The sequence below is a fragment of the Pseudoliparis swirei genome, chromosome 6, assembly GCF_029220125.1.
Source record: "Pseudoliparis swirei isolate HS2019 ecotype Mariana Trench chromosome 6, NWPU_hadal_v1, whole genome shotgun sequence".
In the NCBI taxonomy this organism is placed as follows: Eukaryota; Metazoa; Chordata; class Actinopteri; order Perciformes; family Liparidae; genus Pseudoliparis; species Pseudoliparis swirei.
The window spans coordinates 27,863,977-27,877,943 of NC_079393.1; the positions used below are offsets into that span (position 1 = coordinate 27,863,977).

At 45.7% G+C, this 13,967-nt stretch overlaps 2 protein-coding genes across 4 annotated transcripts; both read right to left on the reverse strand.

Annotated features, from left to right (window-relative positions):
* Positions 1-448: 448 nt before the first annotated feature.
* arpin (actin related protein 2/3 complex inhibitor) lies at positions 449-5,090 on the reverse strand. The gene is made up of 6 exons (XM_056415983.1): positions 4,627-5,090; positions 3,906-3,981; positions 3,675-3,807; positions 2,489-2,695; positions 1,305-1,468; positions 449-1,216 (listed from the first exon to the last, which is right to left on the reverse strand). Exons 1-6 carry the CDS (start codon positions 4,716-4,718, stop codon positions 1,208-1,210), a joined length of 681 nt encoding a protein of 226 aa, XP_056271958.1. The 5' UTR covers positions 4,719-5,090; the 3' UTR covers positions 449-1,207.
* A 287-nt stretch (positions 5,091-5,377) lies between these two features.
* On the reverse strand, positions 5,378-13,511 carry fam169b (family with sequence similarity 169 member B). 3 transcript variants are annotated; one of them, XM_056415942.1, is made up of 9 exons: positions 13,431-13,511; positions 11,916-12,060; positions 11,520-11,622; positions 11,367-11,452; positions 10,458-10,620; positions 10,190-10,372; positions 9,382-9,507; positions 8,482-8,573; positions 5,378-7,436 (listed from the first exon to the last, which is right to left on the reverse strand). In XM_056415942.1, the coding sequence occupies exons 2-9, from the start codon at positions 12,039-12,041 to the stop codon at positions 7,149-7,151; spliced, it is 1,167 nt and encodes a 388-aa protein (XP_056271917.1). In that variant the 5' UTR covers positions 12,042-12,060; positions 13,431-13,511; the 3' UTR covers positions 5,378-7,148. The 3 variants fall into 3 exon arrangements, with proteins under 3 accessions (XP_056271917.1, XP_056271916.1, XP_056271915.1); XM_056415941.1 differs by lacking the exon at positions 13,431-13,511 and having other exon boundaries at positions 8,506-8,573; positions 11,916-13,424; XM_056415940.1 differs by lacking the exon at positions 13,431-13,511 and having other exon boundaries at positions 11,916-13,424.
* Between the last annotated feature and the right edge of the window lie 456 nt (positions 13,512-13,967).

The window sequence follows — 13,967 nt, forward strand, 5'->3', positions numbered from 1 at the left end:
TTATATTTATATAGAATTTCTTTATAATAGTTGTTTTAACTCTTTTTAATGTGTTGTACGGTGACCTTGAGTGCCTTGAAAGGCACCTTATAAAATAAATGTATTATTATAAATATATATTTAGAGAATATAATATATATATATCTAGAGAATATTATATTTATATATGAATATAGAATCTATATATATATATTCTATATTATCTTTATATATATTAATAAATGTATGCTATATATATAATCTATATTTATATATATATAAATATAGATAATATATTATATACATAAATAATATATATATATAGAATAAATATCTAATATATATATAAAAGTAATACCATGGTGTATAAAAACAAGTAAAAGTCCTCAATTCTAATTGTTATTTAAAAGTTAAAGTTAAAACTATGAGCCTTTACAGTACCAAAAGCAAAAGTAGTCATGGTGCAGGCTCATTTCAGAATAACATACATTATTTTATTGATGGATGAGATTGTCCATGTCTTTAATGTTGCAGCTGGTTAATGTTCGTGGATGTCTTTGTTATTGAACCACGTAAGTTCTCATATTTATCCAAATTCATACATCATTTGTTGCTAATATATCAGATTTCTAATCTGAATCAGCAAAGTTATCACATAATATTCTAAAATATGCATTATTTCCCTCTGTAGCTGAAGTATGAAGGAGCATAACATACAAGTACTCGTGTTAAAGTGCAGTACTTAAGTCATGTAACCGGTCAACTGCACAGGGTTCATCCACTTGTTGACCAATGGGTGTCCAGGAATTTTACAGGACTTTAAACCAAATTTCCATGACCAACATGTTGTGAAATCTAAAGTGAGAAGAAGTCGTATTTAAACCAACACTGAGATCTAAAGCTGAATGGACACATGATCAGAGCACATGTCCAGGACTTGGGGGATTACTTTTTTTTCAATGACTTTTCCAGGTCGTGGAAATAAACATTTCTAAATTCGAGGACTTTTCCAGGTTTTCCATGAGCGTTCGGACCCTGACTGGACCAGTCGAGGGAACTGGGCCGTGTCCCAGTACGGCCTCCTCAGGTATGTGGGACTAATGGAAACCAGGCTGTGCAGGAGAAGCTCGTCGTCCACAAGGGAGAGGTTCAGGGGACTCCGGGGAACGCCAGGTTCCAATCAGGGGGGGTCGGACCTGGAGGCCTGGAGGCCGGCGCTGATTGGCCCTCAGTCGTCCTGGGGGAGAAACAGAGTGGGACTCAGAACCAGACTTCCTGTTTGGTCCGTAGAGGTGGAAGTGTCACGTCATTGGAGGAGGCCTCACCCACTCCTCCTCCCCCGCCCCCTCCCCCTCCCCCCCGGGCGGCGGGGCGCTGAGGGCGTCGGCTCGGTTGGCCAGAACCTTGTCGGTCCACGACGCTCCGGCCCGCTCGTCTCCGGCAAAGTTGCACTTGGTCACCGAGCCGCCGTCCACTTTGGCCAAGGAGCCTGGAGGCACGGGTTGACGTGGGTTCAGAACAACAACAACAACAACGACGACGAGGAACAGGACAAGAACAGAGATTTAAAATGTATAAAACGATCTTCTCGGGACCCCCCCCCCCCCTTACAGGGTTACATATTCTAATATATTTAATTTTTTGTACAATAAATGACGTATTTCTTTAAAGATTCCGTTGATGTAACTTCTATTGTATATAATAAATAAAACATCTATTTCTTTATTTCTGTGTGCATTTCAGAATGTAATTTCTTCGTAGAATATTTATTGATTTATTAAAGTAATCCTCCAAACACTGGAGGGTTTTGGACGTGGGAACTAATTAACTACGAACGTTGTGTACGTGACAGGATTGCGGTCTTCTTTTAACGCACAATACAAAAAAAAAAGTATAAATAGATGATAGCTTTGTGTTGACTTTGTATTTGACATATTTCTATGTAAAAACTTTAACGTTTCATAGGTTGAGGTTGGTGAGCACGACTAATAATAAATGATCTGTTTTCAACAAGATATTGAGATATCATTAAATATACTGAATATGTATATATATTATATAATATATACTGTATATATTATATAATATATATAATATATGTATATTATATACATATAATATAATATATATATAAAAATATAGAATATATACAGTATATATTATATAATATATACTGTATATATTATATATATATATATATAATATATATAAAAATATATAATATATATATAATATATATTTATAAAATCCTAGAATGAACTAACTTGTTTATATCTTTTTCTCGGGATAGTAAAACATCAAAAAGCCGATGATGTCATAAGGAAAGACATCACTCCTCTGGCCTCAAAGGGGACCAAAGGGTGGACGACGGCCCCTCAGAGGCCACTTGTGGAACTGCGAAGGACCGGATTTCAAACTTCACTTTGCCCACTGCAGCGTAGGTCAACGAGGTCAACGGGGTCTCCAGAGGCCTGCAGCGGGGCTCCGGCACTCGGCTCGATGGACTCACATATGAAGGGGCCGTTTCCTCTGGTCTTCAGCCGCACGTCCTGCCCCGCCTCCAGCTCCGTCTGGGCCATCTGGGCCTCCGGGTACCAGAAGGCCCAGGTCCCGGCGGGCCGGTACCGGTCGGTGATCTCCAGCAGCTCGGCCTTGTTCACCGCCAGCGACAGCTGCTCCTCGGACAGGCGGTCCGACTCGCCCTTCGCTTCCAGCTCTGTGGAGGAGAGGGAGGGGCATTATGGGATGCGTGGATGACGCAACAGGAAGTTAGCGTCGCATCGGTTCCATCGGCAAAGAAATATATAAATATTTTCTTTCTTTGGATAATTGCTGAAAATAAGGCGTGCTGTGTATTTGATTTGATTACTGAGATGAAGATGAAGATGAAGACTTCAGGCCGACAACTCTAGATCCTCATCGGTTTAGTTTGATTATCTGTTGTTGTTTAGAACAATGGTTCTCAACCCATTTTTTTCCGTGATGCAACCCCTGTGAAATACTGTTTTTCAGCCGAGCCCCCCTGACCACTGCAAAGCATTGTGGGTTGAACAAAATTATGTAATACGCATCAATCTGGCAACAGTGTCAGATTTAATACATAAAATATACACTACTCAGTTTATGAACTTATACTTTACTGAATATTTATGAAATAACTATTTTTAAAGGATTTTTTTGGGGAAATATTTAAAACAAATCTCACATACCCCTAAAGGGCCTTGACCTAAAGGGCCTTGACGTACCCCTAGAGGGCCTTGACCTAAAGGGCCTTGACGTACCCCTAGAGGGCCTTGACCTAAAGGGCCTTGACGTACCCCTAGAGGGCCTTGACCTAAAGGGCCTTGACGTACCCCAAGAGGGCCTTGACCTAAAGGGCCTTGACGTACCCCCTAAAGGGCCTTGACCTAAAGGGCCTTGACGTACCCCTAGAGGGCCTTCACGTAAGAAGTAAGAAGCTAACGTATGACGGTCACATGACCTCACGTCTGCACCGCTAAGCTAACGGAGGTCTGTAGTCTCATTTCGTTACCGACCAGCTTTCTTCAGACCCGTAGAACCCTCTGAACTCACCAGAGGGGCGTTTACTGACCTACTGGTATATGGTACCCTCATTCTTCATCAGCACTTCACGAAAGGCGACTACCTACGAAACCCGCTCGAGAGGGTAAGGAAACGTCCATCGGTGCACTCACTGTAGGAGGACATGAGGAAGCCGGTGTTGACCTTCTTGGTGTCGCTGAAGTTGGGCTCGATCTCCTTCCCGCTGGGGTCGAACTTCCTCTGGTGGACGCGTCCAGGTTTGACGTAGAGCACATAGAAGCGGACCTGCCGATGACAGACAGGCAGACTGGGTTTGACGCCGACTAGAAGCTCACGCGTGTCCTGTCCAGTCATAGACGGTGAGAGACTCCGCCTTTCAGTACCTTTTGATTGCCGTCATCGGTGATGGCGTGTCTGGACACATCCAGCAGCTTCCCTTCTAGAATGACCCCATGGCCACTGTGTGGAAGAACACGTCAAATATTCAAGTGTCTACATTTACCTGCATTCTGCTGCGTATAGTCGGGGTAGCCCGGGGCGTCGTTGGGCCGATGTTAGGGGGGCTTGAATGGTTTATCTGACACTGAACTAGTTCATCTTTATTTCAATGATAGGGTCCAAATGAAGATAAAATATCACTGTATGACTGACGTTCTGTCTCTAACAGGATATCCGGGGCCACAACACATGATTTCCATGCAAACATGACCAGACATCCACCCCCCCCCTTTCTTTGAACCCTACAAACGCCCCTGATGCTAGCCGACATGTGAATGTGGACAGACACCAACACAAAACTATTTAAAAAAAGGTAAAATGACAAATTGAGAAAAAAGAAAAAGAGCTCATTTCTTTATTTCGAATGACGTCATCTTGAATGCACGTTCAACTGTTCAGCTAAATACAGTTTATTGAGGTTACCTACTCAATGGGGGAGTCATTTGAATACACTAATTACTTATTATAATGAATGCACGTGAGCTGCACACATTAGATTTCCTGCTCGAAGCCTCGGGGGGAAGTAAAGCGTCGTTTCTCTAGAACTAGAGAAAGAGTAACTACCCCAGAAGAGGAGACCGGAACCGGAAGTCATGTAGTCGTTACCTTTCGTACGCAGAGGGGGACCACGCGCGCGCCAGCGTCTCATTATGCACGGGTTTGTTCTGTAACGACGTGTTGTGGTAAATTCGGCTCATCTCCTAAACTTTTACTGGAAGTGTTCTCCGCCTCCGTGTTGCTCTTCCTGGTTCCGGGCGGGGCCGCGTGAGGGAGGTGCGCTCGGTTTGACGCACGGCGCGCGCCGCTGTGTGTTAACCAGGTTTAATTAGCACGCTGTCAGGAATATGGAAGCTCACCTCGGACATGCATTGGTTATTAATTATTAAGGATAGGACTTTTTAATGGTCACTTTCCTCAGTAGCATCGCATCATTTCTAACATTTATCTTTGATTTTTTTTGTTAATGGCCCAAAATTGACTTCCATACCAGAGTGGCAAAACTTTGAATGGACACCGGGCAGCAACATACCCTTAAATACTATATATATATATAATATATATTAATTATATAAATAATATATAAGTGTATTTGTTTTTTATATTTATAAATACATATGTATACATTTATATATATAAATACATATCTTTACATACAAATATATATACATATATATAAATACACATATATTAATTAATACAGATACATATATATGATGTCAATTAAAGGCACGTTGTTAACCTTCCACATGGATGGAGGCATGCGCCAGTTTATCATGAGGATTGGCAGCTATACAAATGAACTGAACTGAATTGGTAACGCCCGTAAAACAAGGCAGGTGTTGTGCTATGTGGTAAATGACCTTCAATCAGAATCAGCTTTATTGGCCATGTAGGTGTGCACATACATGGAATTTGACTCCGGTTACACGCACAACATGTAGAGTAGCAACATGTATGCACGATATCAAAACAACAGCAGTGACAATGAATCGGGGATGCTGGTGCACATCATGTGTCTGATGACTTGTTCATCAGTGATGAAAGAAGCCGTACGGGGCTCTGTAGCGCCCCCCAGAGGGGATGTTGAAGTACCTCTGGGGTAATGGCGTTGGACACTGAGCTGAAGTCCACAAACAGGACCCTTGCATGTGTCCCACGTTGACTGCATCATCCACCAGGGGGTCGGGCAGGGGCCCCGTGAGGTCCTTCAGCTGGGTCAACACCAGGCTCTCAAAGGATTTCATGACCACGGACGTCAGGCCGGTAGTCACTCAATCCTGTGATGGAGGACCTCTTGGGGACGGGGTGACCATGGAGACCTGTGTAGGCCTCCTCTGCCTCGCAGCGCACCAGGGTTTATGGTTGCTGTGTGTGCAGAAGGTTTTAGTCGGCACACACACACGTCCTCACAAACCCCGATGGATGAGGTCACCGTGTCAGTGAGCTCATTCAGGGCTGGAGCAGCAGCCTCAAACACACTCCAATCAGCGGAGGACAAGCAGGCCGGCAGCTCCTGCTCATTGGTCCATCTCCAAGTATGAGAGCGTATATTTCGAGCATCTTTCTTTTAAAAACATATTAATTATTCAAAGCCCAGCGTAAATGAACATATGCAACACATTTCCATGACTTTTCCAAAACTTGTGATGACATTTTCTTCAAGGACTTTTCCAGGCCTGGAAAATAACCATTTTAAATGTCTTTTCCAGGTTTTCCATGACCGTACGAACCCTGTAAAGTGTTTCTAGGCGAGGGCTGCATGATTCCTTCAGCACTGACATCTGGACACCAGCCTCCGTTAATATAAAAGCAGATTCCTCCTCCCCTGGTTTTCTCGGACAAAGAGCCGCTGCTCCTCCAACCAGAGTCTCTGCAGAGCGTTCCGGTTGGAGACTAAAAATCGTGATAAAGTTCGACCAGTGGATCGTCAAACATAATGTGGTGGAAATTAGTGTTCCTTTTGTGAGAAATTAAAAGTAGTTTAAGCACGGTTGCCCCATAACGCTGCATTATAGTCAGAATCCCTGAGCCTCCTCCCAAGACCGTCAGAAATAACTACTGCCCTCTCAGTGCAAGGCCGCATCCGAGATAGGTCTTCAGAGACGCCCCGAGTCCCTCGAGCCGTCGGTTTCCTCTCCAGAGGGAGTTGAAGAACCCCAAAGGCTCCTTTTAGTCGAGACCCCTCCACTGCGTAATCGATTATGTTTGACCTGTCCTGTCATCGTTTCGTGACCCTTTCCAATGACCCCACCGAGTCCGGTTACTCTTCCAAGTACTTCAGGAGAGAGAGACAGATGAGAACATTTTTCCTTCGACACATACTATTGTAAATGTGATGAATATGTGATTGTCCAGCGTTAAAACCAGAGGTCTCTCTCATATATTGGTGAAATGAGAGCGTAAAGTTTACGTTTACGTAAATAATAAAATGTTCGTGAATCCCAGGAATCAGCGGGCGTCAACAAATTAAGAAATGAGGCGCAATATGAGTCTTTCCCAAAATATGAAACTATTCCTTCAAGATGCACAGAGGCGTTGAAACCCAAGTGGCTCAACACCTCAGGTCCCCTCCGTCTGGGGGGCGTAGAGCCTCCCTCCCTGGGGGAACACAAGGTGTCCATGGAACCTCACGTCCTCCGGACTCTCTTGGCGGCGCTCTGCGCCCCCTCCGCCTCGGGCTTCTCTCGGCGAGGCTCTGCACATGGAGACGAGTCGGATCGCAGGCTTTGTTTGGCGTTCGGGGGCGGTGGTCTGGCGGGGGATCCGGGGTCCGGATCATCGGCGTGGGCTGCGGAGGTCTCGCTGCTCGGGGAGCTTCCCGCTCGGCTCGGATGACCAGTTGCCGGGTAGGAGCTCACATCGCAGGCGGTCAGGGAGGCCGGGTCCCCCCTGGAGGGGGAAACTAACTGGAGAGCCTTTGATCCCAGGAAGCACACAAGCCATCAACATATTAAAGAACACTCAATGTTCTGGTTTCCTTGTATGAGAAACGATCACTCTGACAGGTTCAAGAGAAACAGACTGTAAACTGATATTTACTACAGGACTACTGGGTTTACGGTATAAATAAAGAATGTATTGTAACTGATGTTTGAAGGCTTTGACTCTTGTTCTGAGTCACGATTAAGAAGTCCTGAGTTAAGACTAAGAAGTCCTGAGTTGAATCCCGAGTCAAGACTTAGAAATCCTGAGTCCTGAGTCAAGACTGAGAAGTCCTGAGTCACGATTAAGAAGTCTTGAGTCAAGACTGAGAAGTCCTGAGTCGAGTCCCAAGTCCTGAGTCAAGACTAAAAAGTCCTGAGTCACGATTAAGAAGTCCTTAGTCAACACTGAGAAGTCCTGAGTCAAGACTAAAAGTCCTAGTCCTCAACCTTGAGTTTCGAGTCATAATGCAGTCTTCAGATATAATGCCATCTGAGTCTCCGTGACCATCTGTAACCTTTTTAATTATTTTTCTCTGGGATCATTTCTCCCACTGCTCAGTATCATATAGTTCTTCCGTCCTGCAACTTGATTGGATGCTGTTGAATTAGTTAAAAAAAAGAAGTGGATCTGGGGAATTTGGTGTTTAATTACTGGTTATGAAAAGCTGTAACAGTTGTTGATTTAGGAAATGAAATCGGTCCAAGCTAAGCAACAGGTCATCGGTGTCGAGGTCGAAGTCAAGTTGCGAGTCTTTTCTGATTCTGTCGAATCGGGTCGAGAGTCATCACAATTGTGACTCGAGTCCAAGTCATATGACTTGAGTCCTCGCCTCTGAGACCAAGTCAACTATACTCATACAGCCCAACGCCATAGAGGGGCTGGACTATCTGGATGACATCCCCCACCTGTCAGAGAGCCTCCACCCAGTCGACAGCTCTGCAACACAAGGCTTAGAGCGGAATGCTCATGTTAGCATGCTAACATGCACATAGAAAGAACATAGCTGATGCTAAGCAGGTACAACGTTAACCTCACATTGAGAAACATGGAGATGCCCACCGTGTGAGAGGACTCATCGTGGTTCCTCTGTGGTTCCCCCGATGTTGGACCGCTCTCCTCTTGGATCGCTAGAGAGACATACGTCACATGAGGTCACATGAGGGGGGGGGGGGGGGGAAGCGCATGGTTATAAGCCATGTGAAGGTTCTGTGGTAACTCTCAGCCCACAGTGGTGGGGCGCCAGGTCACTCTGGAGAGTCTGCGCTATCCCCCATTAACAGTTAGCTTTGTCTGCACAGTTGCTGCTGTTTCCATTGTCAGCGCGGTTTGCCATCAGTGCTGTTAGCCATTGGCACGGCTAGCCATTAGCGCTGTTAGCCATTGGCGCGGCTAGCCATTAGTGCTGTTAACCATTGGCACGGCTAGCCATCAGTGCTGTTAGCCATTGGCATGGCTAGCCATTAGTGCTGTTAACCATTGGCACGGCTAGCCATTAGCGCTGTTAGCCATTGGCACGGCTAGCCATTAGCACTGTTAGCCATTGGCACAGCTAGCCATTAGCGCTATTAGCCATTGGCACGGCTAGCCATTAGCACTGTTAGCCTTTAGCACTGTTAGCCATTAGCCATTGGTGCGGCTATCCATTAGTGCCGTTAGCCATGAATGGTGTTAGTCATTAGCGCTGTTAGTCATTAGCGCTGTTAGCCATTAGTGCTGTTAGCCATTAGCGCGGATAGCACATTCATTGCAAGCCCAGACTCTAACTGTGAATCTAACTGTGGTGAGAGCCGTGTGGAGTCAACCCCCCGCCGCAGACAAGCTCAAAAACAAACATTGTAATCTTTGGGAAACTAATAAAAGTTTCAGTGTGACAGGATCACTATTCTTTAAAGCATCAAAACGAAGAGAAAAACATGAAATAAATATAATCTGCACCAAGGGAATAGCGGCCGAGCTGGATGCTGAGCCAGATATTCCACCGCTGAGTCCAGTCCCCTGGAGCCGCCACCTCATACAGCTGCTCCAGATGTTCCTGGTGCTGCTGCAGAAAACTCCTGCACACTGAACGCACAGAGACACACCACCTGTTCACGGGTTGCTTTTGGCTTTACGCCACTCAAGAGCCACGCTCAGCTTTCAGATAGACGTTACGACCAGAGGACCTCTGAAGCACTGCGGGGGTTGAGATTACCACAGAGGACCAAAACCACTCCATCTGCATTGTGTTCGGACTTGGAGGTGTTTGATCTGCCCCGAAACATGAATAAACTAGAACGGGCACTCGGTAGAGCGCATACCTTTGCATATCACAAGATTGGGCATTGAGTTATGAACATGTTGGCATTAGTTGCATGCCAATTGGATAAAAAGAAGATTTTTACCTTTTCATGACCTTGACCTTGACCTTTGACCCGATCGATCCCAAAATCTAATCAAATGGTCCCCGGATAATAACCAATCATCCCACCAAATTTCATGCGATTCGGTTTAATACTTTGAGTTATGCGAGTAACACGCATACAAATAAATAAATAAATAAATACACGGCGATCAAAACATAACCTTACACATTCTCAATGCGAAGGTAATGATCACGCAGTGCATGTGGGTGTGAGCCAGGACCACGACCAAAACAACCACAGGATGGAAGTCTCATTCAGGTACGACACAACGAAGAAATGGAGGAAGAGACAAAGAATGTCGAGAAAAGGAAGAAATGGGCGAGAAGAGAAGCGTGGCTGACCTGCCGCCATGCCGGGTGAGAGTGGAGAGCTGACTCCCAGGAACCGCTCCGCGGGGAACGAGGCGCAGAAGTCCTCCAGCATCTGAAGGCCGAGGCCCCTCCTCCTCCAGCTCCTCCTCACCAGCACCGTGTCCAGAGCCGGCAGCGGGTAGCAGCGACCGCTCCAGCCGTCGCACAGGCTGCCTGAGACACGCGACGTACCGCTTTCAACCAATCACAGGAGACGACACAGTCGAGGGGCGGAGTTTAGAAGAGTCCTCCGCCCTACCTTTGCGTTTGAAGGTGTAGAAGCCGACCGCCTGGCCGTCCCTCCACAGCAGCTTGCAGCTCTCGGTGCGGGGGTGCAGCGAGAACAGCGGCTCCTCCCGGGAGCACCGCTCCGCCACCCGGCTGAGCAGGAACACGATCACCCGCTCCATCAGCGAGCGCACCTGGACCAATCACGGACCCCGATGACATCAGACGGACGCTTTCACAGCACAAGAGCCGAGACTTAGAGAGTAACGACGCCCACGTCGGCTCAGGCAGCTGTGCAGACCGAGGGTCGCTAGTCCAGTATAAACTCTGTAAAGCGTGACTAAATTGACTTAAGAAGTCGACGCCGGCCTTCGGTTGACCTTGAGAAGTCGCAACTTTCATATATTTTTGACTCCATTGTTGCAAAACAAAATACTTTTGGGGGTATACTTTGTACACTCTTACTTTGAAAACCACAGTTACAGGCCTGTGGTTTAATTCAAAGAAAATAATCCCAACCGCAGAATACTTGAGCTCGAGTTCGGGTTTATCTCGTTAAAATAGAGTTCTGTCGATCTGAACTTCTCATGCAGAATTGCGAATGCCGTGACAGTAAAGATGTCCCTTCAGCTCAGGATGACAACGTTTGTTTTCTCAAAAAGTCGATGACGGCGTCCTCTTGAGAAAACTGCGATCATGACCTCATTATCGTGAGAAAACATCTGTGTTATCCCAGGGTGGCGGAGGATCTCGAGAACTCTTCTGTTTTTAAAGACCGTAAAAAGCCAGACACACGCGCCACTAACTTGAGGTGAGGTCAAAGGTCAGAGATGTCTCTGTGTACAGATTGTAAAGCACTCCGAGGCAAATTTGTAATTTGTGAGAATGGGCTATACAAAATAAACTGAATTGAATTTATTTAAATGCAGACATCAGTTACCAAAATCAAACCGATCCTGGAGTTGCTTGACGTGCGCAAGACGTCGTCCACGGGCCACCACTTCCCGTGCAGGTATAACGCCGCCGCTGTGAAGGGAGCGCAGAGAGCGTTAAGTCTTCTGGTCTTCTGAGAGGGGGGGGGCGAGTCCCAGACCTCGTGTCGGGTCGTCGGGGGGGTGCAGGGCCAGCAGCGTGCAGTCGGGCCGCTCGTCCTCAAACAGCTGCAACCGCCTCACGTGGGCCAGAGTGATGGCCACCTGACGGACAGGAAGGGAGACCGAACAACGCCAAACACCCCGCAATTCAGTTGAGACGCAACGAAGGAGTGAAGACCGTGGAGATGTCTCCGTCACTTCATTGGAAATAGGAATATTTTTTTTTTTTTTACGCAAAAGTCATTCTAGGTGTATAGAAGAATATACACTTTTATTAATCCCCAAGGGGAAATTAGTTCTCTGCATTTAACCCATCCTTAGTTATTAAGGAGCAGTGGGCTGCGGTGAAGCGCCCGGGAAGCAACTGGGGGTTCAGTGCCTTGGTACCCTGGTACCTTTGAACTCTGTGACACTTGAAACCACTCGGCGTCACGAGGCCCCGCCTCCAAAGAGGAGAGGTACTCCTCAGATGATGACGTCAGCACGGAGTCCTCCGCGGCGGGAAGGTCCACGGGGAACATGGCCGCTCCACAGCACGCGCTGTTTATGGGATGGATTTGTACAAGGGGTGACAAAAAAACTTTTTTTTTAAAGGGTCTCGCAGGTGGAGATGATGAGCTCCACATAGGGATGCACCTATGTGATCGGCGCCGATCCATATCGGCCGATATTCCCATTATCGGTTTTGATCGGCGTTCTTAAAACCGCCGATCAGATGACGTAACATCTGCGAGAAAAACTATCAGAGACGTTTCAATCGCCGCGCACCGCAACGGAGACGATGCGCCCGGCGAGGGCCGCAGAGTGAGAGGTCAGAGGGGATCCTCACCACCGAGCGGCGTCACCGTCCCCCGAGTTGAATCTCTGGGTCGACTGAGCCGACTCTCACATGTCTGCCCCTAGAGACTGATGCTCACGGTAAACACATTCGATCAGGAGCAAAGAGGGTTTTGATAAAGTTAGCGGAAGGATTCACGTGACAACATCCGGTTTTGCAAAGTTAGCGGAAAGAACCACGTGAAACAACATCCGTTTTTCAAAATAAGATGTCGACAAATCATACACGAACATATAAAAGTAAACAATGAACTGATTTTGTATCTTTATAGATCGTTTCTGAGATTTAGCTTAAATTATGCTAACATTAAAACATTTTTACTGGACCAAGGAAGAGTTTATAAAAATAAGTCAGACTTTTGTATGTTAAGAAAAGTCCTGTATATAGATTTCCCCAAGAGTTCCAGGAAATGAATAATGCAGATGTGTTCCATACATATCTGAAATCCCCTACAATAGCAATCAAACTATTTTAATGTATCAATTAGGACATTTTTCAAAGTAAAAGTCGTAAATGTTTAAAGAAATCGGTAATTTCTTTAATGTTTGAGTTGCTTTATGTATGTATTTCCTCATAGTCCTAGGCAATAATGCTCCACAATAAATAGAATGCTTCAATCGACACCGTGATCGGTATTATCGGATCGGCAGATACTGATTTCAGTGATCGGTGATCGGCACCAAAAACCTGATCGGTGCATCTCTAGATCCACATGGATTCTAACACGTGAAAAGATGGTGATGGTGATGATGATGATGATGATGATGAGTGTGATGAGTGTGTCTCTGTTTTAAAAAAACGTCCAAAGCTGCGTCACTAAGGTCCACCTGCCTGTGAGCGAGCTGTTCTCTGGAGTTCAACAGGTTCGCGTAAAGTTTAAACCATGACGTCCCGACGGGACCTTGCGTGCGCAGCAGCCCGGAAGCGGAAGTCGCGGGTCCATATACTCTTACGGGTCCTGTTAATGACTGATACGCTGCGTCGCACTTTGAACTGCTAACAAGGACAACAATACCCACAATGCCTCGCAGAAGCGACTTCGTAACGAGCACCACGGGCTTTATTTACTTACTTTACGACGTTCACAGAAGAGACGTCGACCGCACCTGTAACTTCCCTAAACACCTTGACGTCTGTCTTTGCCCTGCAGCGCCGCTCTCTGGTAGGATAGTGTAACTGCCAGAAACACATAACGTGGACTTCAAAATAAAGGCATATGATTTAATAAAAACACAAACGTGGAAATAATTCAGACATCCAAATTGATGCTACAGCAAAGTTAATACTTATTGTGTGTAAATACAATGTAATGACAGGCATCAATAAATTCAAGATTTAGTTCTAAATATCAGCTTAAGGGACGTTGGTCCTAATTTGTTTCTTATGCCTGAATAAATGTGATATTGAATACATACATAAAGTAGCAACAAATGGAAATAGTACATACAATTGCAGTAAAGTATTTGAGTAGATGTACTGAGTTACTTTCCACCACTGCTGTATTGCATCCTTTATTGTTTAGAGTAAGAACATAACCTTTTAAAAATTAATTTAAGTTTCTTTTTTTCGTATTATATTTTGAGACGTTTCAGCGATCGAGGCTGTGATA